This window comes from Coregonus lavaretus, assembly GCF_964263955.1.
Source record: "Coregonus lavaretus genome assembly, chromosome: 5".
NCBI classification, from domain to species: domain Eukaryota; kingdom Metazoa; phylum Chordata; class Actinopteri; order Salmoniformes; family Salmonidae; genus Coregonus; species Coregonus lavaretus.
The window spans coordinates 224,856-248,764 of record NC_139992.1 but is presented as its reverse complement, the minus strand read 5'-3'; the positions used below and the strand labels follow the sequence as shown (position 1 = coordinate 248,764).

General features: G+C 47.6%; 1 protein-coding gene across 1 annotated transcript in view; it reads right to left on the bottom strand.

Moving 5' to 3' along the window:
* LOC311128774 (unconventional myosin-X-like) overlaps positions 1-23,909 on the bottom strand; it is a gene marked incomplete at its 5' end in the record, with an annotated part of 49,514 nt that overhangs the window by 25,379 nt on the left and 226 nt on the right. Inside the window, 5 exons of the mRNA XM_084161017.1 lie at positions 5,878-6,175; positions 15,293-15,416; positions 20,630-20,787; positions 21,691-21,879; positions 23,198-23,894. Of these exons, the coding sequence (XP_084017143.1) occupies positions 5,878-6,175; positions 15,293-15,416; positions 20,630-20,787; positions 21,691-21,879; positions 23,198-23,894 (1,466 nt within the window). The remainder of the gene's footprint in view (positions 1-5,877; positions 6,176-15,292; positions 15,417-20,629; positions 20,788-21,690; positions 21,880-23,197; positions 23,895-23,909) is intronic.

Here is a 23,909-nt window from a genome sequence, read left to right as displayed (position 1 = left end):
TTTTATTTAACTTTTTTTTATAAAAAAATTAATGCACTGTTGGTTAAGGGCTGTAAGTGAGCATTTCACTGTAATGTCTACACCTGTTGTATTCGGCGCATGTGGCAAATAAAATGTGATTTGATTTGATAGAAGATCATTGCATGTAAATCCATCTTGGCTGCCTCTGTAGAGAGTGAGTTCCTGATTTATTGAACATTGGTGAGAAGACTATGCTGTATCTTTTTTAATGTGTTTTTACAGTTCAAAGTAGGGTCTAGGATAATGCCCAGATATTTAAACTCAGTGAATGTTAAAAAAGAAATGTCAGTGGATGAGTATGTCCAGCAGTAAGCCTGTTTGTTTAGTCTTGTGGAGAAGTACATAGCTATCGTTTTTCCCACATTGAGGGTGAGGCAGTAGTGCTTGAGCCTTTCAGCCACTTTCGCCAATGATGCCGTTAATTTGCTTGCCACTTCATCAGCATTTTTGCCATGTGTATAAATAAATGTATCATCCACATACATTTGAATATCCACGCCCTGGTAGACAGATTGAAGGTCATTAATAAAAAAGGGCCCAGGATCGACCCCTGTGGCACTCCTACAGTGTGGTCCCTTGGTGATGGTAGGTCACCATTTAATCCCAACACATTGCATCCGGTCTGCCAGATAAGACTCAATCCATTTTAAAGCGCTTGATGAGATGTTGAAGTTGGATAGCTTGGAGAGGAGGACATTGTTGTTAATTGTGTCAAAGGACTTTCTGAAGAGAACTGCACCTACAACGCCCCCTTGGTCCAGCTTGGCCTGGTTCACCTCTAGGAGATAGCAACATACTGTCTCTGTTGAGAGGTTCAGCCTAAACACAAACTGCATGGGGTGAAGGAGAAAGCTACCCATATTCAGGTGGGTTGTTAGCTCTTCCATTACCACTTCCTCTGCAGGAGGATGCTGATTGGTCTGCAGTTGCTCACATCAAGATGACAGGGAGGATGCTGATTGGTCTGCAGTTGCTCACATCAAGATGACAGGGAGGATGCTGATTGGTCTGCAGTTGCTCACATCAAGATGACAGGGAGGATGCTGATTGGTCTGCAGTTGCTCACATCAAGATGACAGGGAGGATGCTGATTGGTCTGCAGTTGCTCACATCAAGATGACAGGGAGGATGCTGATTGGTCTGCAGTTGCTCACAGAGGATATGCGTTTATGCACCATTCATTTGTCATCACTAGGTTAAGAACCTGGTGACAGTCGTTGCAATGGGTGAGAGTCTTGGATACTTCCATCTACCTTCAGTGGAAGGTCACCATTCTTGACATGACCTTCCATCTACCTTCAGTGGAAGGTCACCATTCTTGACATGGCCTTCCATCTACCTTCAGTGGAAGGTCACCATTCTTGACATGGCCTTCCATCTACCTTCAGTGGAAGGTCACCATTCTTGACATGGCCTTCCACCTACCTTCAGTGGAAGGTCACCATTCTTGACATGGCCTTCCATCTACCTTCAGTGGAAGGTCACCATTTTTGACATGGCCTTCCATCTACCTTCAGTGGAAGGTCACCATTCTTGACATGGCCTTCCACCTACCTTCAGTGGAAGGTCACCATTCTTGACATGGCCTTCCACCTACCTTCAGTGGAAGGTCACCATTCTTGACATGGCCTTCCACCTACCTTCAGTGGAAGGTCACCATTCTTGACATGGCCTTCCATCTACCTTCAGTGGAAGGTCACCATTCTTGACATGGCCTTTTCTAGTCAGTTTATCAATGTTTTTCCATATGAGCTATAGGGAGGGGACACATTCTGCTCACTACAAGCTATAGGGAGGGGACACATTCTGCTCACTACAAGCTATAGGGAGGGGACACATTCTGCTCACTACAAGCTATAGGGAGGGGACACATTCTGCTCACTACAAGCTATAGGGAGGGGACACATTCTGCTCACTACAAGCTATAGGGAGGGGACACATTCTGCTCACTACAAGCTATAGGGAGGGGACACATTCTGCTCACTACAAGCTATAGGGAGGGGACACATTCTGCTCACTACAAGCTATATCTGGAATATGTAGAACATAAAGGGTTCAATATATGAATTTGTCCCCTCACATTATTACATGTTTACTTATCAACAGTCTATTTAGATGGGCGCCACCGGGTCCGGCCCTCGAACTGGAGGTAAATACAGTACCCTTTAAGGTGGAACTGGAGGTAAATACAGTACCCTTTAAGGTGGAACTGGAGGTAAATACAGTACCCTTTAAGGTGGAACTGGAGGTAAATACAGTACCCTTTAAGGTGGAACTGGAGGTAAATACAGTACCCTTTAAGGTGGAACTGGAGGTAAATACAGTACCCTTTAAGGTGGAACTGGAGGTATATACAGTACCCTTTAAGGTGGAACTGGAGGTATATACAGAACCCTTTAAGGTGGAACTGGAGGTATATACAGAACCCTTTAAGGTGGAACTGGAGGTAAATACAGTACCCTTTAAGGTGGAACTGGAGGTAAATACAGTACCCTTTAAGGTGGAACTGGAGGTAAATACAGTACCCTTTAAGGTGGAACTGGAGGTAAATACAGTACCCTTTAAGGTGGAACTGGAGGTAAATACAGTACCCTTTAAGGTGGAACTGGAGGTAAATACAGTACCCTTTAAGGTGGAACTGGAGGTAAATACAGTACCCTTTAAGGTGAAACTGGAGGTAAATACAGTACCCTTTAAGGTGGAACTGGAGGTATATACAGTACCCTTTAAGGTGGAACTGGAGGTAAATACAGTACCCTTTAAGGTGGAACTGGAGGTAAATACAGTACCCTTTAAGGTGGAACTGGAGGTAAATACAGTACCCTTTAAGGTGGAACTGGAGGTAAATACAGTACCCTTTAAGGTGGAACTGGAGGTAAATACAGTACCCTTTAAGGTGGAACTGGAGGTAAATACAGTACCCTTTAAGGTGGAACTGGAGGTAAATACAGTACCCTTTAAGGTGGAACTGGAGGTAAATACAGTACCCTTTAAGGTGGAACTGGAGGTAAATACAGTACCCTTTAAGGTGGAACTGGAGGTAAATACAGTACCCTTTAAGGTGGAACTGGAGGTAAATACAGTACCCTTTAAGGTGGAACTGGAGGTAAATACAGTACCCTTTAAGGTGAAACTGGAGGTAAATACAGTACCCTTTAAGGTGGAACTGGAGGTAAATACAGTACCCTTTAAGGTGGAACTGGAGGTAAATACAGTACCCTTTAAGGTGGAACTGGAGGTAAATACAGTACCCTTTAAGGTGGAACTGGAGGTAAATACAGTACCCTTTAAGGTGGAACTGGAGGTAAATACAGTACCCTTTAAGGTGGAACTGGAGGTATATACAGTACCCTTTAAGGTGGAACTGGAGGTATATACAGAACCCTTTAAGGTGGAACTGGAGGTATATACAGAACCCTTTAAGGTGGAACTGGAGGTAAATACAGTACCCTTTAAGGTGGAACTGGAGGTAAATACAGTACCCTTTAAGGTGGAACTGGAGGTAAATACAGTACCCTTTAAGGTGGAACTGGAGGTAAATACAGTACCCTTTAAGGTGGAACTGGAGGTAAATACAGTACCCTTTAAGGTGGAACTGGAGGTAAATACAGTACCCTTTAAGGTGGAACTGGAGGTAAATACAGTACCCTTTAAGGTGAAACTGGAGGTAAATACAGTACCCTTTAAGGTGGAACTGGAGGTATATACAGTACCCTTTAAGGTGGAACTGGAGGTAAATACAGTACCCTTTAAGGTGGAACTGGAGGTAAATACAGTACCCTTTAAGGTGGAACTGGAGGTAAATACAGTACCCTTTAAGGTGGAACTGGAGGTAAATACAGTACCCTTTAAGGTGGAACTGGAGGTAAATACAGTACCCTTTAAGGTGGAACTGGAGGTATATACAGTACCCTTTAAGGTGGAACTGGAGGTATATACAGAACCCTTTAAGGTGGAACTGGAGGTATATACAGAACCCTTTAAGGTGGAACTGGAGGTAAATACAGTACCCTTTAAGGTGGAACTGGAGGTAAATACAGTACCCTTTAAGGTGGAACTGGAGGTAAATACAGTACCCTTTAAGGTGGAACTGGAGGTAAATACAGTACCCTTTAAGGTGGAACTGGAGGTAAATACAGTACCCTTTAAGGTGGAACTGGAGGTAAATACAGTACCCTTTAAGGTGGAACTGGAGGTAAATACAGTACCCTTTAAGGTGAAACTGGAGGTAAATACAGTACCCTTTAAGGTGGAACTGGAGGTATATACAGTACCCTTTAAGGTGGAACTGGAGGTAAATACAGTACCCTTTAAGGTGGAACTGGAGGTAAATACAGTACCCTTTAAGGTGGAACTGGAGGTAAATACAGTACCCTTTAAGGTGGAACTGGAGGTAAATACAGTACCCTTTAAGGTGGAACTGGAGGTAAATACAGTACCCTTTAAGGTGGAACTGGAGGTAAATACAGTACCCTTTAAGGTGGAACTGGAGGTAAATACAGTACCCTTTAAGGTGGAACTGGAGGTAAATACAGTACCCTTTAAGGTGGAACTGGAGGTAAATACAGTACCCTTTAAGGTGGAACTGGAGGTAAATACAGTACCCTTTAAGGTGGAACTGGAGGTAAATACAGTACCCTTTAAGGTGGAACTGGAGGTAAATACAGTACCCTTTAAGGTGAAACTGGAGGTAAATACAGTACCCTTTAAGGTGGAACTGGAGGTAAATACAGTACCCTTTAAGGTGGAACTGGAGGTAAATACAGTACCCTTTAAGGTGGAACTGGAGGTAAATACAGTACCCTTTAAGGTGGAACTGGAGGTAAATACAGTACCCTTTAAGGTGGAACTGGAGGTAAATACAGTACCCTTTAAGGTGGAACTGGAGGTATATACAGTACCCTTTAAGGTGGAACTGGAGGTATATACAGAACCCTTTAAGGTGGAACTGGAGGTATATACAGAACCCTTTAAGGTGGAACTGGAGGTAAATACAGTACCCTTTAAGGTGGAACTGGAGGTAAATACAGTACCCTTTAAGGTGGAACTGGAGGTAAATACAGTACCCTTTAAGGTGGAACTGGAGGTAAATACAGTACCCTTTAAGGTGGAACTGGAGGTAAATACAGTACCCTTTAAGGTGGAACTGGAGGTAAATACAGTACCCTTTAAGGTGGAACTGGAGGTAAATACAGTACCCTTTAAGGTGAAACTGGAGGTAAATACAGTACCCTTTAAGGTGGAACTGGAGGTATATACAGTACCCTTTAAGGTGGAACTGGAGGTAAATACAGTACCCTTTAAGGTGGAACTGGAGGTAAATACAGTACCCTTTAAGGTGGAACTGGAGGTAAATACAGTACCCTTTAAGGTGGAACTGGAGGTAAATACAGTACCCTTTAAGGTGGAACTGGAGGTAAATACAGTACCCTTTAAGGTGGAACTGGAGGTAAATACAGTACCCTTTAAGGTGGAACTGGAGGTAAATACAGTACCCTTTAAGGTGGAACTGGAGGTAAATACAGTACCCTTTAAGGTGGAACTGGAGGTAAATACAGTACCCTTTAAGGTGGAACTGGAGGTAAATACAGTACCCTTTAAGGTGGAACTGGAGGTAAATACAGTACCCTTTAAGGTGGAACTGGAGGTAAATACAGTACCCTTTAAGGTGAAACTGGAGGTAAATACAGTACCCTTTAAGGTGGAACTGGAGGTAAATACAGTACCCTTTAAGGTGGAACTGGAGGTAAATACAGTACCCTTTAAGGTGGAACTGGAGGTAAATAAGTACCTTTTGAGGTGGAACTGGAGGTAAATACAGTACCCTTTAAGGTGGAACTGGAGGTAAATAAGTACCTTTTGAGGTGGAACTTGAGGTAGCGCAGGATGCCCCGGCTGGGCAGGAAGGTACAGCTCATACAGGTGAGGAGGTGCCAGTGGGCGCGATTGGCCGAGCTGTTGGGCTGAGTCACGTGATTGGTCTGCTTGATGAGCTGGCAGTAGACCTCGTCTCGGAGCAGGCGTAGGTCCTGGCAGGTCTGGAGGATGCCCTGGATGATCGGCACCGGGTCGGACACTGCCTCCATCTCCTGCAGAGAGTTGAAGATCTTCACTGCCTCGTCCTGCAGGCTGGCATAGCCCTTCTCCTTTTGGACTGTGGAGAGAAAGAGGGGTTAAAGAGATTGTAGTATAATTCCTTGCAGGGTTAAAGAGGTTGTAGTATAATTCCTTGCAGGGTTAAAGAGGTTGTAGTATAATTCCTTGAAGAGTTACACACACACATACAAACACACTTAACATACACACTATACACACACGTACACCTGGATGGTGTGTTGTAGTAGAGCAGTGGCCTGAGGGCACACAACGTATTGTGAAATCTGTTGTAAAATGTATTTTAATGTTTAACATTTCTATTATAATGTATATTACTGCCTTAATTGTTGCTGGACCCCAGGAAGAGTAATTGCTGCCTTGGCAGCAGCTAATTGGGATCCATAATAAACCCCAGGAAGAGTAGCTGCTGCCTTGGCAGGAACTAATGGGGATCCATAATAAACCCCAGGAAGAGTAGCTGCTGCCTTGGCAGGAACTAATGGGGATCCATAATAAACCCCAGGAAGAGTAGCTGCTGCCTTGGCAGGAACTAATGGGGATCCATAATAAACCCCAGGAAGAGTAGCTGCTGCCTTGGCAGGAACTAATGGGGATCCATAATAAACCCCAGGAAGAGTAGCTGCTGCCTTGGCAGGAACTAATGGGGATCCATAATAAACCCCAGGAAGAGTAGCTGCTGCCTTGGCAGGAACTAATGGGGATCCATAATAAACCCCAGGAAGAGTAGCTGCTGCCTTGGGAATCCATAATTAGCACAAATACAAATACAAAGAGGTTGTAGTAGAAGTCCTTGCATATGGAAGCATGTAGCTGCCGAAACTCCATTGGAAATGCAAATGGTCAAATGATAAATCAATATCATGTTTAAAATTCATTTTTTGTGACAAAATTCAAATTGAAACGCAAAAATAAATGATTGCATTGAGTATGCATAATGTCTGCCAGAGTTGCAAAGAAAAAGCCATATCTCAGACTGCCCATCTTAATCTTTTATTTTTATTGGCCAGTCTGAGATATGGCTTTTTCTTTGCAACTCTGCCTAGAAGGTCAGCATCCCGGAGTCGCCTCTTCACTGTTGACGTTGAGACTGGTGTTTTGTGGGTACTATTTAATGAAGCTGCCAGTTGAGGACCTGTGAGGTGCCTGTTTCTCAAACTAGACACTCTAATGTATTTGTCCTCTTGCTCAGTTGTGCACCGGGGCCTCCCACTCCTCTTTCTATTCTGGTTAGAGCCAGTTTGCGCTGTTCTGTGAAGGGAGTAGTACACAGCGTTGTACGAGATCTTCAGTTTCTTGGCAATTTCTCGCATGGAATAGCCTTCATTTCTCAGAACAAATATAGACTGACGAGTTTCAGAAGAAAGTTATTTGTTTCTGGCCAGTTTGATCCTGTAATCGAACCCACAACTGCTGATGCTCCAGATCCTCAACTAGGCTCAAGAAGGCCAGTTTTATTGCTTCTTTAATCAGCACAACAGTTTTCAGCTGTGCTAACATAATTGCAAAAGGGTTTTCTAATGATCAATTAGCCTTTTAAAATGATAAACGTGGATTAGCAAACACAACGTGCCATTGGAATACAGGACTGATGGTTGCTGATAATGGGCCTCTGTACGCCTATGTAGATATTCCATTAAAAATCTGCCGTTTCCAGCTACAATAGCCATTTACAACATGAACAATGTCTACACTGTATTTATGATCAATTTGATGTTATTTTAATGGACAAAAAAATTGCTTTTCTATCGAAAAACAAGGACATTTCTAAGTGACCCCAAACTTTTGAACAGTAGTGTATATTTGAGCTTTTTTATTTTTTATAAATTAGCAAATATTTCTAAAAACCTGTTTTTGCTTTGTCATTATGGGGTCACTTAGAAATGGGGTATTGTGTGTAGTCTCCTGAGTGGCGTAGTGGTCTAAGGCACTGCATCGCAGTGCTAGCTGTGCCACTAGAGATCCTGGTTCGAATCCAGGCTCTGTCGCAGCCGGCCGCGACCGGGAGACTCATGGGCGGCGCACAATTGGCCCAGGGTAGGGGAGGGAATGGCCGGCAGGGATGTAGCTCAGTTGATAGAGCATGGCGTTTGCAACGCCAGGGTTGTGGGTTCGATTCCCACGGGGGGCCAGTATTAAAAAAAATATATGTATTCACTAACTAAGTCGCTCTGGATAAGAGCGTCTACTAAAACGTAAATCAATTTTAGAATAAGGCTGCAACGTAACAAAATGTGGAAAAAAGTCAAGGGGTCTGAATACTTTCCGAAGGCACTGTAGATATCCTATTATAGCCCACAGGGGACAGTACCAGAGACTCTGTAAGGGGGCAGACGATCTATGATAGGGACTGGAATTAGTCTGATTCTTATGAGTTCCTGTTGTCTTATTTGAAGGCTACAAAAATTAGTTAATTTGCACTAGACCTGACAGTGTGCCTTTCAACTAATCTATGTGTTCCAACCCTCAGGAAACTATGAGAAGGCAGTGGTTCAGCTGACAAACAGCACTGCTGTGTGTGGACATCCCCAGCAGCACCTCTAGCGGACACTGCCCCCTCCTGGCTTCCAGATGCTGCTGCCCCCTCCTGGCTTCCAGATGCTGCTGCCCCCTCCTGGCTTCCAGATGCTGCTGCCCCCTCCTGGCTTCCAGATGCTGCTGCCTCCTCCTGGCTTCCAGATGCTGCTGCCCCCTCCTGTCTTCCAGATGCTGCTGCCCCCTCCTGGCTTCCAGATGCTGCTGCCCCCTCCTGTCTTCCAGATGCTGCTGCCCCCTCCTGTCTTCCAGATGCTGCTGCCCCCTCCTGTCTTCCAGATGCTGCTGCCCCCTCCTGTCTTCCAGATGCTGCTGCCCCCTCCTGTCTTCCAGATGCTGCTGCCCCCTCCTGGCTTCCAGATGCTGCTGCCCCCTCCTGGCTTCCAGATGCTGCTGCCCCCTCCTGTCTTCCAGATGCTGCTGCCCCCTCCTGGCTTCCAGATGCTGCTGCCCCCTCCTGGCTTCCAGATGCTGCTGCCCCCTCCTGTCTTCCAGATGCTGCTGCCCCCTCCTGTCTTCCAGATGCTGCTGCCCAAGCTGCCCCCTCCTGTCTTCCAGATGCTACTGACCAAGCTGCCCACCTTCAGACAGGTAAGGATGCTCTCCCAGAGGAAGCCAGGGCTGGAGGGGCACCAACATGGCTGAAATATTACTTTGATGCCCTGATCCACCCCTCTGCCAATTGTCTGCACTTGCCTACTCCCCTTCTTGGATTAAAGAGCAATGGATTTGTACAATTGGTTAGTTTAGTTCAGTGTTCCTCTTTCTTGCCTAAAGACTTAATATGCGATATAGTTATACCTATGGCTTGCATAACCAACTCAGTGCCCTTGTGGTTAGTGTCCTCCCTGAGATTTGAAGGTTGGACAGTTCGATCCCTGGCCGAGTCACACCAAAGTCTGTAAAAATGGGACCCGATGTGTCTCTGCTTGGCACTCAAGCGAGTTTGAGATAGAGATAGATTGGGGTTAAGGCCCTGCGATAGACTAGCGCCCTGTCCAGGGGGTTTACGTGTACATCAAGCTACCTCTGTGACGTTCTGGCTCCGGGACTCTTAGTTGTGAGCCAGGGTTGTCATTTTCTTTTGGGTGTATTTCTATGTGGGATCTAGTTGTTTCATTTCTATGTTTGGGTTTTATGTTGAGTAGTCATATGACTCCCAATCGGAGGTAACGAGTGTCAGCTGTCGGCTCGTTATCTCTGATTGGGAGCCATATTTATTCTGTATGTTTTCTTGTGGGCATTGTGGGTTATTGTTCCGTGTTTCAGTCGTTGTACTGTGGACTTCACGAGTCGTCTTTTGTTTTGTATTTCGGTGCTTTTCCCAATTAAAGTCATGTTCGTTCAACGCGCTGCGTATTGGTCCGTTTCCTCAGACGATCGTGACAGAATAACCCACCACAAAAGGACCAAGCAGCGCGTCCAGGAGCAAAGGGTCTGGACATGGGAGGAGGCGCCGGGTCAGGAGAGAACGTTGGTGGATGTCCTCCTCGGCTGGGGACATATTACCCAGGAGGAGGCCGTCCGGTACCGGAGGGCGATGAAGGGGGAGAACCTGACAGGAGAGGAGCAACGGCATCGGCAGGGCCATCGTCGGAAGGACGGGAGGCAACCCCAAAAAGTTTTTGGGGGGGGGCACATGGCTTGGGCGGCTGGGCAGCAGGAGGCTGCCACAGGGAGAAAAGGAGAGAAGGCTAACGGAGTACGGGAGCCATTGGCGAGTAGAGGGAGGGAAGTGTTTGTGGCACGGCGTGAAGGACTGATGTGTGTTGCCAGTCCGGTCCGGCCCGTTCCTGATCCTCGGTTGAGGCCAGTGGTGTGTGTTCCCGGTACGGACCGGCCTGTTCCTACTCCAAGCACCAGGTCCACGGTGTGCTACGCCAGCCCGACCCGGCCTGTTCCGGCCACTCGCACCAGGGATGCGGTGCGCGTCGCCAGCCCAGCCCGGCCTGTTCCTGCTCCACGCACCAGGGATAGGGTGCGCTTCGCCAGCCCGGCCCGGCCTGTTCCGGCCACTCGCACCAGGGATACGGTGCGCGTCGCCAGCTCAGCCCGGCCTGTTCCTACTCCACGCACCAGGGATACGGTGCGCTTCGCCAGCCCGGCCCGGCCTGTTCCGGCCACTCGCACCAGGGATACGGTGCGCGTCGCCAGCCCAGCCCGGCCTGTTCCTACTCCACGCACCAGGGATACGGTGCGCTTCGCCAGCCCGGCCCGGCCTGTTCCGGCCTCTCGCACCAGGGATACGGTGCGCGTCGCCAGCCCAGCCCGGCCTGTTCCTGCTCTCCGCACTAGGCCTTATGTGCGTCCCCAGGGTCCAGCATGCCCTGTTGCTGCTCTCCGCACTAGGCCTTATGTGCGTCCCCAGGGCCAAGCATGCCCTGTTGCTGCTTCCCGCACTAGCCCTGAGATGCGTGTCCGCAGCCCGGTACCTCCAGTTCCGGCACCACGCATCAGGCCTACGGTGCGTCCCCAGGGCCAAGCATGCCCTGTTGCTTCTCCCCGCACTAGCCCTGAGATGCGTGTCCTCAGCCCGGTACCTCCAGTTCCGGCACCACGCACCAGGCCTACGGTGCGCCTCAGACGGCCAGAGTCTGCCGTCTGCCCAACGGGGCCTGAACTGTCCGTCTGCCCAACGCCGTCTGAACTGCCCGTCTGCCCAACGCCGTCTGAACTGCCCGTCTGCCCAACGGCGCCTGAACTGCCCGTCTGCCCAACGCCGTCTGAACTGCCCGTCTGCCCAACGCCGTCTGAACTGCCCGTCTGCCCAACGGCGCCTGAACTGCCCGTCTGCCCAACGCCGTCTGAACTGCCCGTCTGCCCAACGCCGTCTGAACTGTCCGTCTGCCCAACGCCGTCTGAACTGCCCGTCTGTACTGAGCCTGCAAAGCCGCCCGTCGGCCATGAGCCTTCAGAGCCGTCCGCCAGACCGGAGCCGCTAGAGCTCTCCGCCAGACAGGATCAGCCAGAGCCTTCCGCCAGACAGGATCAGCCAGAGCCTTCCGCCAGACAGGATCAGCCAGAGCCTTCCGCCAGACAGGATCAGCCAGAGCCTTCCGCCAGACAGGATCAGCCAGAGCCTTCCGCCAGACAGGATCAGCCAGTGCCTTCCGCCAGACAGGAGCAGCCAGAGCCTTCCGTCAGACCGGATCAGCCAGAGCCTTCCGCCAGACAGGAGCAGCCAGAGCCTTCCGCCAGACGGGATCAGCCAGAGCCTTCCGCCAGCCATGAGTGGCCAGATCCGTCAGCCAGTCATGAGCAGCCAGATCCGTCAGCCAGCCATGAGCAGCCAGATCCGTCAGCCAGCCATGAGCCGTCCAGCCAGGATCCGCCAGAGCCGTCCAGCCAGGATCCGCCAGAGCCGTCCAGCCAGGATCCGCCAGAGCCAGCCAGCCAGGATCCGCCATTTAGTCAGGTGCTGCCCCTTAGTCCAGTGCTGCCCCTTAGTCCAGTGCTGCCCCTTAGTCCGGTGCTGTCCCTTAGCCTGGTGCTGCCTCTTAGTCCGGTGCTGCCCATTAATCCAGGTGGGTTTAAGTGGAGGGTGGTCATTGGGAGGAGGAAAAGAAAGCGGGTAGTAACTATAGTGGGGTGGTGGTCAAGCCCGGAGCCGGAACCGCCTCCGGGGAGCAACACCCACCCAGCCCTCCCCTATTGTGGGGTTGTGAGGCGCGGTCGCAGTCCGCGCCTTTAGGGGGGGGTACTGTGACGTTCTGGCTCCGGGACTCTTAGTTGTGAGCCAGGGTTGTCATTTTCTTTTGGGTGTATTTCTATGTGGGATCTAGTTGTTTCATTTCTATGTTTGGGTTTTATGTTGAGTAGTCATATGACTCCCAATCGGAGGTAACGAGTGTCAGCTGTCGGCTCGTTATCTCTGATTGGGAGCCATATTTATTCTGTATGTTTTCTTGTGGGCATTGTGGGTTATTGTTCCGTGTTTCAGTCGTTGTACTGTGGACTTCACGAGTCGTCTTTTGTTTTGTATTTCGGTGCTTTTTCCAATTAAAGTCATGTTCGTTCAACGCGCTGCGCTTTGGTCTCCTTCACTCCTAGACGATCGTGACAACCTCACACTACAGAAACAGGAGATAGGCTCCTGCTCCTATGAGCCATTGTGGCTCATGCATGGCTCGTGCAAAGTTACCCTCTTACTTACTTTGGCTCGCAGCTTTATCATTGATTGATTATTGATTCATTATTGAGTCGAGGAAAAACTTTACTGCTCAAGACAATATGGTTTCACAGTACTGAAGTACACAGGTGTGCTTCTATTGTGGGGATACCCTGACGGTGCCATGACAATTAAATACTGTACCACCAAGGACCAACTCAAAGACTAACGGCCAAACCAGGGTTCATTCTTCATCTCGCTCTCTCACACACAGTCACTGTGTTAAAAAATAAAGCTATATATATTTTATTTGTTAGACCAGAATGATTGTAGTAGGTTATGTCCATCTACTCATGTCTTAAAATGTGTTGACTTGCCTCTCACCATATCCTCACCATATCCTCACCATATCCTCACCATATCCTTAGCATACTGACGTATCGAACCTGTGGTCCTCTGTAGCTCCGCTGGTAGAGCACGGCGCTTGTAACGCCAAGGTAGTGGGTTCGATCCCCGGGACCACCCATACACAAAAAAATTAAAAATAAATAAAATGTATGCACGCATGACTGTAAGTCGCTTTGGATAAAAGCGTCTGCTAAATGGCATATTATTATTATTATTATTAACCTAGCTAGCTAGCTACATATACTAGCCATCATTGCTAGTAGCTTGCAGCAACACCAATGACAATATTTCTCCCCCCGCAAATTCCTTGCTCACCGGCTGTCCTAGCCAGCATAGCATACAACAGATTATCTATCTGAGGTATTCAGTATATATACTGAACAAAAATATCAACGCAATATGTAAAGTGGTGATCCCATGTTTCATGAGCTGAAATAAAAGATCCCAGAATAAAAGCTTTTTACTCTACAATGTTGTGCACAAATGTGTTTACATCCCTGTTAGTGAGCATTTCTCCTTTGTCAAGATAATCCATCCACCTGACAGGTGTGACATATCAAGAAGCTGATTAAACAGCATGATCATTACACAGGTGCACCTTGTGCTGGGGACAATAAAAGGCCACTCTAAAATGTGCTGTTTTGTCACACAACACAATGCCACAGAAGTCTCAAGTTTTGAGGGAGCGTGCAATTGGCATGCTGACTGCAGGAATGTCCGCCAGAGCTGTTGCCAGAGAATTTAATGTTCATTTCTCTACCATAAGCCGCCTCCAACGTCGTTTTAGAGAATTTGGCAGGACGTCCAACCGGCCTCACAACCGCTGACCATGTGTATGGCGTCGTGTGGGCGAGCGGTTTGCTGATGTCAACGTTGTGAACAGAGTGCCCCATGGTGGCGGTGGGGTTATGGTATGGGCAGGCATAAGCTATGAACAACGAACAAAATTGCATTTTATTGATAGCAATTTCAATGCACAGAGATACCGTGACGAGATCCTGAGGCCCATTGTAGTGCCATTCATCCGCCGCCATCACCTCATGTTTCAGCATGATAATGAACGGCCCCATGTCACAAGGATCTGTACACAATTCCTGGAAGCTGAAAATGTCCCAGTTCTTCCATGGCCTGCATACTCACCAGACATGTCACCCATTGAGCATGTTTGGAATGCTCTGGATTGACGTTTACGACAGCGTGTTCCAGTTCCCACCAATATCCAGCAACTTCGCAAAGCCATTGAAGAGGAGTGGGACAACATTCCACAGGCCACAATCAACTCTATGTGAAGGAGATGTGTCTCGCTGCATGAGGCAAATGGTGGTCACACCAGATACTGACTGGTTTTCTGATCCACGCCCCTACCTTTTTTCGAAAGATATCTGTGACCAACAGATACGTATCTGTATTCCCAGTCATGTGAAATCCATAGATTAGGGCCTAATAAATGTTGCATTTATATTTTTGTTCAGAATAGTCCAGCTTCACCTCTTCCTCTCTGATCCAGAAATACTTTAAGAAATGAAGCGTACCGGTATTTCTTGAACATAGCTAGCAAGCCCAGGTTTACGTTACCAAACCCCGCCCTCCGTGTTTGATTGACAGGTCTAACACATCGAAAATGAAAAGGCAATGGGGAAACTGAAGCATTGATTTATCGAATTTTTGATTGATCATTTGAATTTTGACTGTCTCAAATGACAAATCATTTCTCATGTTTGCCATTTCATTTCCTTGTTGAGATAGCATGAATTGTGACAAAAATAAAATGAATTCTCAATTGACAATGCTTTTCCATACTCTGTGTGGTTTAAGCATTTACATGTAGTTGTTCAATGTGTCAGCGTTGTACTGGATAGTACCATGGACGTGAAATATCAAACACACTTTGCTATTTCTTTTTCAGATTGGCAGACATTATGCATACTCTTAGCAATAATTACTTTTTTTTGCGTTTCAATTTGAATTTTGTCACGAAAAATGAATTGCAGACATGATATTGATTTATAATTTGTCCATTTGCATTTCCAATTGAGTTTCGGCAGCTAAATGCTTCCATACATGCAGGGTTAAAGAGGTTGTAGTAGAAGTCCGGTCATAACTCACGGTGGATGTTGACCTCCCCGTAGGGCAGAGGCAGAAGGGGGGAGTGGAGGGGGTGCTGGGTATATCTGAGGATAGGGTTCCTCCAGTACGTCTGCTCCACAGCCTCCACGTTCAGACTGCTCTCCTGGGGGGGGGGATACACAAGGGGTCAGGGGCTAGGGGTCAGAGGTCAACACTAGCATCTCGTAAGCCTGGTCCCAAAATCTGTTTGTAGCCTGGTGGAACCAGTCTGAAATCCAAACATGAACGCAGCTGTCAGTTGTCTTGACAACTCCTGTGGACCATAATAATAACACTATGGGGGTTAGGACCATCATTAATTATACTTTGGGGGGTGCTTACAGTGCATACATTACAGCCTTATTCTAAAATTGATTTAAATTGTGTTTTTTTTACACAATTCACCATAATGACAAAGCATTTAAAAAAAAACTTCAAGCAGAAAATTTTAAACAAAATATAAAATATCATATTTACTTAACTATTCAGACCCTTTACTCAGTACTTTGTTGAATCAAATAAAATAAAATTATGTTTGCCACATGCGCCGAATACAACAGGTGTAGACCTTACAGTGAAATGCTTACTTACAAGCCCTTAACCAACAATGCAGTTTTAAGAAAGAATACCAAAAAAAATACAATATAAAATATTAATACAGTAACAAATAATTAAAGATTAGCAGTTAAAATAACAATAGCGAGGCTATATACAGGGGGTACCGGTACCGAGTCAATGTGCAGGGGTACAGGTTAGTCAAGGTAATTGAGGTAATATGTACATGTAGGTAGAGTTATTAAAGTGACTATGCATACAGTGGGGAGAACAAGTATTTGATACAATGCCGATTCTGCAGGTTTTCCTACTTACAAAGCATGTAGAGGTCTGTAATTTTTATCATAGGTACACTTCAACTGTGAGAGACGGAATCTAAAACAAAAATCCAGAAAATCACATTGTATGATTTTTAAGTAATTAATTTGCATTTTATTGCATGACATAAGTATTTGATACATCAGAAAAGCAGAACTTAATATTTGGTACAGAAACCTTTGTTTGCAATTACAGAGATCATACGTTTCCTGTAGGTCTTGACCAGGTTTGCACACATACAGACCTTCTCCAGATCCTTCAGGTTTCGGGGCTGTCGCTGGGCAATACAGACTTTCAACTCCCTCCAAAGATTTTCTATTGGGTTCAGGTCTGGAGACTGGCTAGGCCACTCCAGGACCTTGAGACCCAGCCACGACCCATCTTCAATGCTCTTACTGAGGGAAGGAGGTTGTTGGCCAAGATCTCGCGATACATGGCCCCATCCATCCTCCCCTCAATACGGTGCAGTCGTCCTGTCCCCTTTGCAGAAAAGCATCCCCAAAGAATGATGTTTCCACCTCCATGCTTCACGGTTGGGATGGTGTTCTTGGGGTTGTACTCATCCTTCTTCTTCCTCCAAACACGGCGAGTTTAGACCAAAAAGCTCTATTTTTGTCTCATCAGATCACATGACCTTCTCCCATTCCTCCTCTGGATCATCCAGATGGTCATTGGCAAACTTCAGACGGGCCTGGACATGCGCTGGCTTGAGCAGGGGGACCTTGCGTGGGCTGTAGGATTTTAATCCATGACGGCATAGTGTGTTACTAATGGTTTTCTTTGAGACTGTGGTCCCAGCTCTCTTCAGGTCATTAACCAGGTCCTGCCGTGTAGTTCTGGGCTGATCCCTCACCTTCCTCATGATCATTGATGCCCCACGAGGTGAGATCTTGCATGGAGCCCCAGACCGAGGGAGATTGACTGTCATCTTGAACTTCTTCCATTTTCTAATAATTGTGCCAACAGTTATTGCCTTCTCACCAAGCTGCTTGCCTATTGTCAATGCAAATAGTCTGGGTAGCCATTTGATTAGATGTTCAGGAGTCTTATGTCTTAGGGGTAGAAGCTGTTTAGAAGCCTCTTGGACCTAGACTTGGCGTTCCGGTACTGCTTGCCATGCGGTTGCAGAGAGAATAGTCTATGACTAGGGTGGCTGGAGTCTTTGACAATTTTTAGGGCCTTCCTCTGACACAGCCTGGTATAGAGGTCCTGGATGGCAGGAAGCTTGGCCCCAGTGATGTACTGGGCCGTACGCACTATCCTCTGTAGTGCCTTGCTGTCAGAGGCCGAGCAGTTGCTATACCAGGCAGTGATGCAACCAGTCAGGATGCTCTCGATGGTGCAGCTGTAGAACATTTTGAGGATCTGAGGACCCATGCCAAATCTTTTCAGTCTCCTCAGGGGGAATAGGTTTTGTCGTGCCCTCTTCACGAGCACCTTTGGCAGCGATTACAGCCTCAAGTCTTGGGTATGACGCTACAAGCTTGGCACACCTGTATTTGGGGAGTTTCTCCTATTCTACACTGCAGATCCTCTCAAGCTCTGTCAGGTTGGATGGGGAGCGTCGCTGCACAGCTATTTTCAGGTCTCTCCAGAGATGTTCGATCGGGTTCAAGTCCAGGCTCTGGCTGGGCCACTCAAGGACATTCAGAGACTTGTTCCGAAGCCACTCCTGCGTTGTCTTGGCTGTGTGCTTAGGGTCGTTGTCCTGTTGGAAGGTGAACCTTCGCCCCAGTCTGAGGTCCTGAGAGTGCTGCAGAGATGGTTGTCCTTCTGGAAGGTTCTCCCATCTCTACACAGGAACTCTGGAGCTCTGTCAGAGTGAACATTGGGTTCTTGGTCACTTCCCTGACCAAGGCCCTTTTCCCCCAATTGCTCAGTTTGGGCGGGCGGCTCGCTCTCTCGAGTCTTGGTGGTTCCAAACTTCTTCCATTTAAGAATGATGGAGGCCACTGTGGTCTTGGGGACCTTCAATGCTGCAGACATTGTTTTTGTACCCTTCCCCATATCTGTGCCTCGACACAATCCGGTCTCTGAGCTCTACGGACAATTCCTTCGTTTTTGCTCAGACATGCTCTGTCAACTGTGGGACCTTATATGTGTGCCTTTCCAAATCATGTCCAATCAATTGCATTCGTACAAACATTTCAAGGATGATCAATGGAAACAGGATGCACCTGAGCTCAATTTCAAGTCTCATAGCAAAGGGTCTGAATACTTATGTAAATAAGGTATTTCTGTTTTTTATTTGTAATACATTTGCAAACATTTCTAAAAAGCTGTTTTCGCTTTGTCATTATGGGGTATTGTGTGTAGATTGATGAGGATTTGATTTAATTTCATCCATTTTAGAATAAGGCTGTAACGTAACAAAATGTGGAAAAAGTCAAGGCGTCTGAATACTTTCCGAATGCACTGTATATTTGTCCTGTTAAACACTTGTACAAGTGTGTAGTGAAAATGTGTATTTTGAATATCCCAACTCCCCCTGAGACATCCACAGGAAGCGGGATCACGACCAGGGTCACCATTGTCCAGCACCCCTGGAGCAATTTGGGTTAAGTGCCTTGCTCAAGGGCACAGCAACAGGTTTTCACCTTGTGGCCCAACGCTCCAACCTCGAGGCTATACTTGCCCCCCCCCCCCCCCCCTCCGAGTTGGCAAGAAATCATAAACAGATCTGGGACCAGACTAGCATCTCATGGCTTGTCATGAGACAATATTCAAGTCAACACTCTGTATGACAGAGTTGGGTTACCTTGTGGCCCAATGCTCCAACCTCGAGGCAATACTTGCCCAGATTAGTACCTCACTTCACTACAGTGTGACTGTGCTGGGCCCAGATTAGTACCTCACTTCACTACAGTGTGACTGTGCTGGGCCCAGATTAGTACCTCACTTCACTACAGTGTGACTGTGCTGGGCCTAGGTTAGTACCTCACTTCACTACAGTGTGACTGTGCTGGGCCCAGATTAGTACCTCACTTCACTACAGTGTGACTGTGCTGGGCCTAGGTTAGTACCTCACTTCACTACAGTGTGACTGTGCTGGGCCTAGGTTAGTACCTCACTTCACTACAGTGTGACTGTGCTGGGCCCAGATTAGTACCTCACTTCACTACAGTGTGACTGTGCTGGGCCCGGGTTAGTACCTCACTTCACTACAGTGTGACTGTGCTGGGCCCAGATTAGTACCTCACTTCACTACAGTGTGACTGTGCTGGGCCCAGGTTAGTATCTCACGTCACTACAGTGTGACTGTGCTGGGCCTAGGTTAGTACCTCACTTCACTACAGTGTGACTGTGCTGGGCCCAGATTAGTACCTCACTTCACTACAGTGTGACTGTGCTGGGCCCAGATTAGTACCTCACTTCACTACAGTGTGACTGTGCTGGGCCCAGATTAGTACCTCACTTCACTACAGTGTGACTGTGCTGGGCCCAGATTAGTACCTCACTTCACTACAGTGTGACTGTGCTGGGCCCGGGTTAGTACCTCACTTCACTACAGTGTGACTGTGCTGGGCCCGGGTTAGTACCTCACTTCACTACAGTGTGACTGTGCTGGGCCTAGGTTAGTACCTCACGTCACTACAGTGTGACTGTGCTGGGCCCAGGTTAGTACCTCACTTCACTACAGTGTGACTGTGCTGGGCCCAGGTTAGTACCTCACTTCACTACAGTGTGACTGTGCTGGGCCCAGGTTAGTACCTCACTTCACTACAGTGTGACTGTGCTGGGCCCAGATTAGTACCTCACGTCACTACAGTGTGACTGTGCTGGGCCCAGATTAGTACCTCACGTCACTACAGTGTGACTGTGCTGGGCCCGGGTTAGTACCTCACTTCACTACAGTGTGACTGTGCTGGGCCCAGATTAGTACCTCACGTCACTACAGTGTGACTGTGCTGGGCCCAGATTAGTACCTCACGTCACTACAGTGTGACTGTGCTGGGCCCAGATTAGTACCTCACGTCACTACAGTGTGACTGTGCTGGGCCCGGGTTAGTACCTCACTTCACTACAGTGTGACTGTGCTGGGCCCAGATTAGTACCTCACGTCACTACAGTGTGACTGTGCTGGGCCCAGATTAGTACCTCACGTCACTACAGTGTGACTGTGCTGGGCCCAGATTAGTATCTCACTTCACTACAGGGTGACCGTTAGTGTCCCTGTTGGCCATAAGCAGAGGCTGCAACGGTAGATGACGCCACAGCTAGAAGGATGAACAGGGGTTACGTTTGAGCTCAGGGATAAATGTAACTAGACTGGTCTCAGGTCTGTTTGTGCTGTCTTGCCAAACACGCATTAATAACATAGAAGTTGGCAAGACAGCACAAACAGATCTGGAACCAGGCTAAAATGCTAATTCATCTGACATAAAATGACCATTTTTCAGTATGGTCAGTATGAAGGCTGGTGACTGGTTGATTGGCAGTATGCAGGCTGCTGATTGGCTGTACCTTGATGTCCCTGATGAGTTGCTGTGTGGGTGTCTCTATGGGAACCTTGCTGTCGATAACCCCCTGTATGGCCGACGCCCAGCGCATAGCCTCGTTCAGTAGTTTGGTGTAGAGGTGGTACGAGTGTTTACGCCCGTGTACGATGATGTTCCAGTAACCTGGGGTGGGTTAGGGTTAGAGGGGGGGTGGGTGGGGGGGGGTTAGGGTTAGAGGGGGGGGGGGGGTTAGGGTTAGAGGGGGGGGGGTTAGGGTTAGAGGGGGGGGGGGGGGGGTTAGGGTTAGAGGGGGGGGGGGGGGTTAGGGTTAGAGGGGGGGTGGGTGGGGGGGTTAGGGTTAGAGGGGGGGGGGGGTTAGGGTTAGAGGGGGGGTGGGTGGGGGGGTTAGGGTTAGAGGGGGGGGGGGGGTTAGGGTTAGAGGGGGGGGGGGGTTAGGGTTAGAGGGGGGGGGGGTTAGGGTTAGAGGGGGGGTGGGTGGGGGTTAGGGTTAGAGGGGGGGTGGGTGGGGGGGTTAGGGTTAGAGGGGGGGGGGGGGTTAGGGTTAGAGGGGGGGTGGGTGGGGGGGTTAGGGTTAGAGGGGGGGGGGGGGTTAGGGTTAGAGGGGGGGGGGGGGTTAGGGTTAGAGGGGGGGTGGGTGGGGGGGTTAGGGTTAGAGGGGGGGTGGGGGGGGTTAGGGTTAGAGGGGGGGGGGGGGGGGGGTATAGAATAGTCTGAGTGATTCAAGGAGCACTGAAATAGTACTGACATGGCAAATCAATCTCAAGTGTGATTACGACAGAGCATTGTATGGTAGACAGACACATATGGATTTTTACAATGACTTGATGAAATGCATTAGCCTGGTCCCAGATGTGTTCTTTGTTGTCTCCTATGGTCTTTGTCACTAATAAGAATTGTCAAGACGGCACAAACAGATCTGGGACCAGGCTAGAAATGCAATGCGCAGCACAGGCCACTACTCTCCCTGTCTCCATCCCAAATGGCACCCTATTCCCTTTATATGGCACACTTCTTTTGACCAGAGCCTTATGACCCAATAATACTACATTCTCTGTCTGTACATACCTGTGTCCTTGAAGACCTTCTCGTCGGGCTGGACCACAGAGCAGAGACTGTTGAGGACCAGGGTCCCCAGCTTGGACACACTGCGCTCTGAAGACTTGTAGTAGTCCAGAGAGTTAGATGTTAAAACAAACCATCTCTTCTTCAGCTTCAGATTAGTGCTGTTAGCCCTGATCGCCTTGTGAAGCCAACCTGGGAGGAGAGAGAGAAGGACAGGTAAATATCAGCTGTTAAATGTTCATGACAGTTCCAAAATATATAAATATATAAATATGAAATTATGAATAGAAATGCAACATGCAACAATTTCAAATATTTTACTGAGTTACAGTTCATAGAAGGAAATCAGTCAATGGAAATAATATGCATTAGGCCCTAATCTATGGATTTCACATGACTGGGAATACAAATATGCATCTGTTGGTCACAGATACCTTAAAAAAAAGGTAGGGGCGTGGATCAGAAAACCAGTCAGTATCTGGTGCGACCACCATTTGCCTCATGCAGCGGGACACATCTCCTTCACATTGAGTTGATCAGGCTGTTGATTGTGGCCTGTGGAATGTTGTCCCACTCCTCTTCAATGGCTGTGCGAGGTTGCTGGATATTGGCGGGAACTGGAACACGCTGTCGTAAACGTCAATCCAGAGCATCCCAAACATGCTCAATGGGTGACATGTCTGGTGAGTATGCAGGCCATGGAAGAACTGGGACATTTTCAGCTTCCAGGAATTGTGTACAGATCCTTATGACATGGGGCCGTTCATTATCATGCTGAAACATGAGGTGATGGCGGCGGATGAATGGCACGACAATGGGCCTCAATAGATAAAATGCAATTGTGTTCGTTGTCTGTAATTTATGCCTGCCCATACCATAACCCCACCGCCACCATGGGGCACTCTGTTCACAACGCTGACATCAGCAAACCGCTCGCCCACACGATGCCATACACATGGGTAGCGGTTGTGAGGCCGGTTGGATGTACTGCCAAATTCTCTAAAACAATGTTGGAGGCAGCTTATGGTAGAGAAATTAACATTAAATTCTCTGGCAACAGCTCTGGTGGACATTCCTGCAGTCAACATGCCAATTGCACGCTCCCTCAAAACGTGAGACATCTGTGGCATTGTGTTGTGTGACAAAACTGCACATTTTAGAGTGGCCTTTTATTGTCCCCAGCACAAGGTGCACCTGTGTATTGATCATGCTGTTTAATCAGCTTCTTGATATGCCACACTTGTCAGGTGGATGGATTATCTTGGCAAAGGAGAAATGCTCACTAACAGGGATGTAAACAAATTTGTGCACATAACTTTAGAGAAATAAGCTTTTTGTGTGTATGGAACATTTCTGGGATCTTTTATTTAAGCTCATGAAACATGGGACCAACACTTTACATGTTGCGTTTATATTTTTGTTCAGTGTACTGTATATAAATTTATGAATATATAAATATGACCACAAACTGACTGTATAAATAATGATGTATCAGATAATGTATTCTAACCACGCTGTAGTGTCACCAGGTTATGGTGTAGTGTCACCAGGTTATGCTGTAGTGTCACCACGTTATTCTGTAGTGTCACCACGTTATGCTGTAGTGTCACCAGGTTATGCTGTAGTGTCACCACGTTATGCTGTAGTATCACCACGTTATGCTGTAGTGTCACCACGTTATTCTGTAGTGTCACCAGGTTATGGTGTAGTGTCACCACGTTATGCTGTAGTATCACCACGTTATGCTGTAGTATCACCACGTTATGCTGTAGTGTCACCACGTTATTCTGTAGTATCACCACGTTATGCTGTAGTGTCACCACGTTATGCTGTAGTGTCACCAGGTTATTCTGTAGTGTCACCACATTATTCTGTAGTATCACCACGTTATGCTGTAGTGTCACCACGTTATGCTGTAGTGTCACCACGTTATGCTGTAGTGTCACCAGGTTATTCTGTAGTGTCACCACATTATTCTGTAGTGTCACCACGTTATGCTGTAGTGTCACCACGTTATGATGTAGTGTCACCAGGTTATTCTGTAGTGTCACCACATTATTCTGTAGTGTCACCACGTTATGCTGTAGTGTCACCACGTTATGCTGTAGTGTCACCACGTTATGCTGTAGTGTCACCAGGTTATTCTGTAGTGTCACCACATTATTCTGTAGTGTCACCACGTTATGCTGTAGTGTCACCACGTTATGCTGTAGTATCACCAC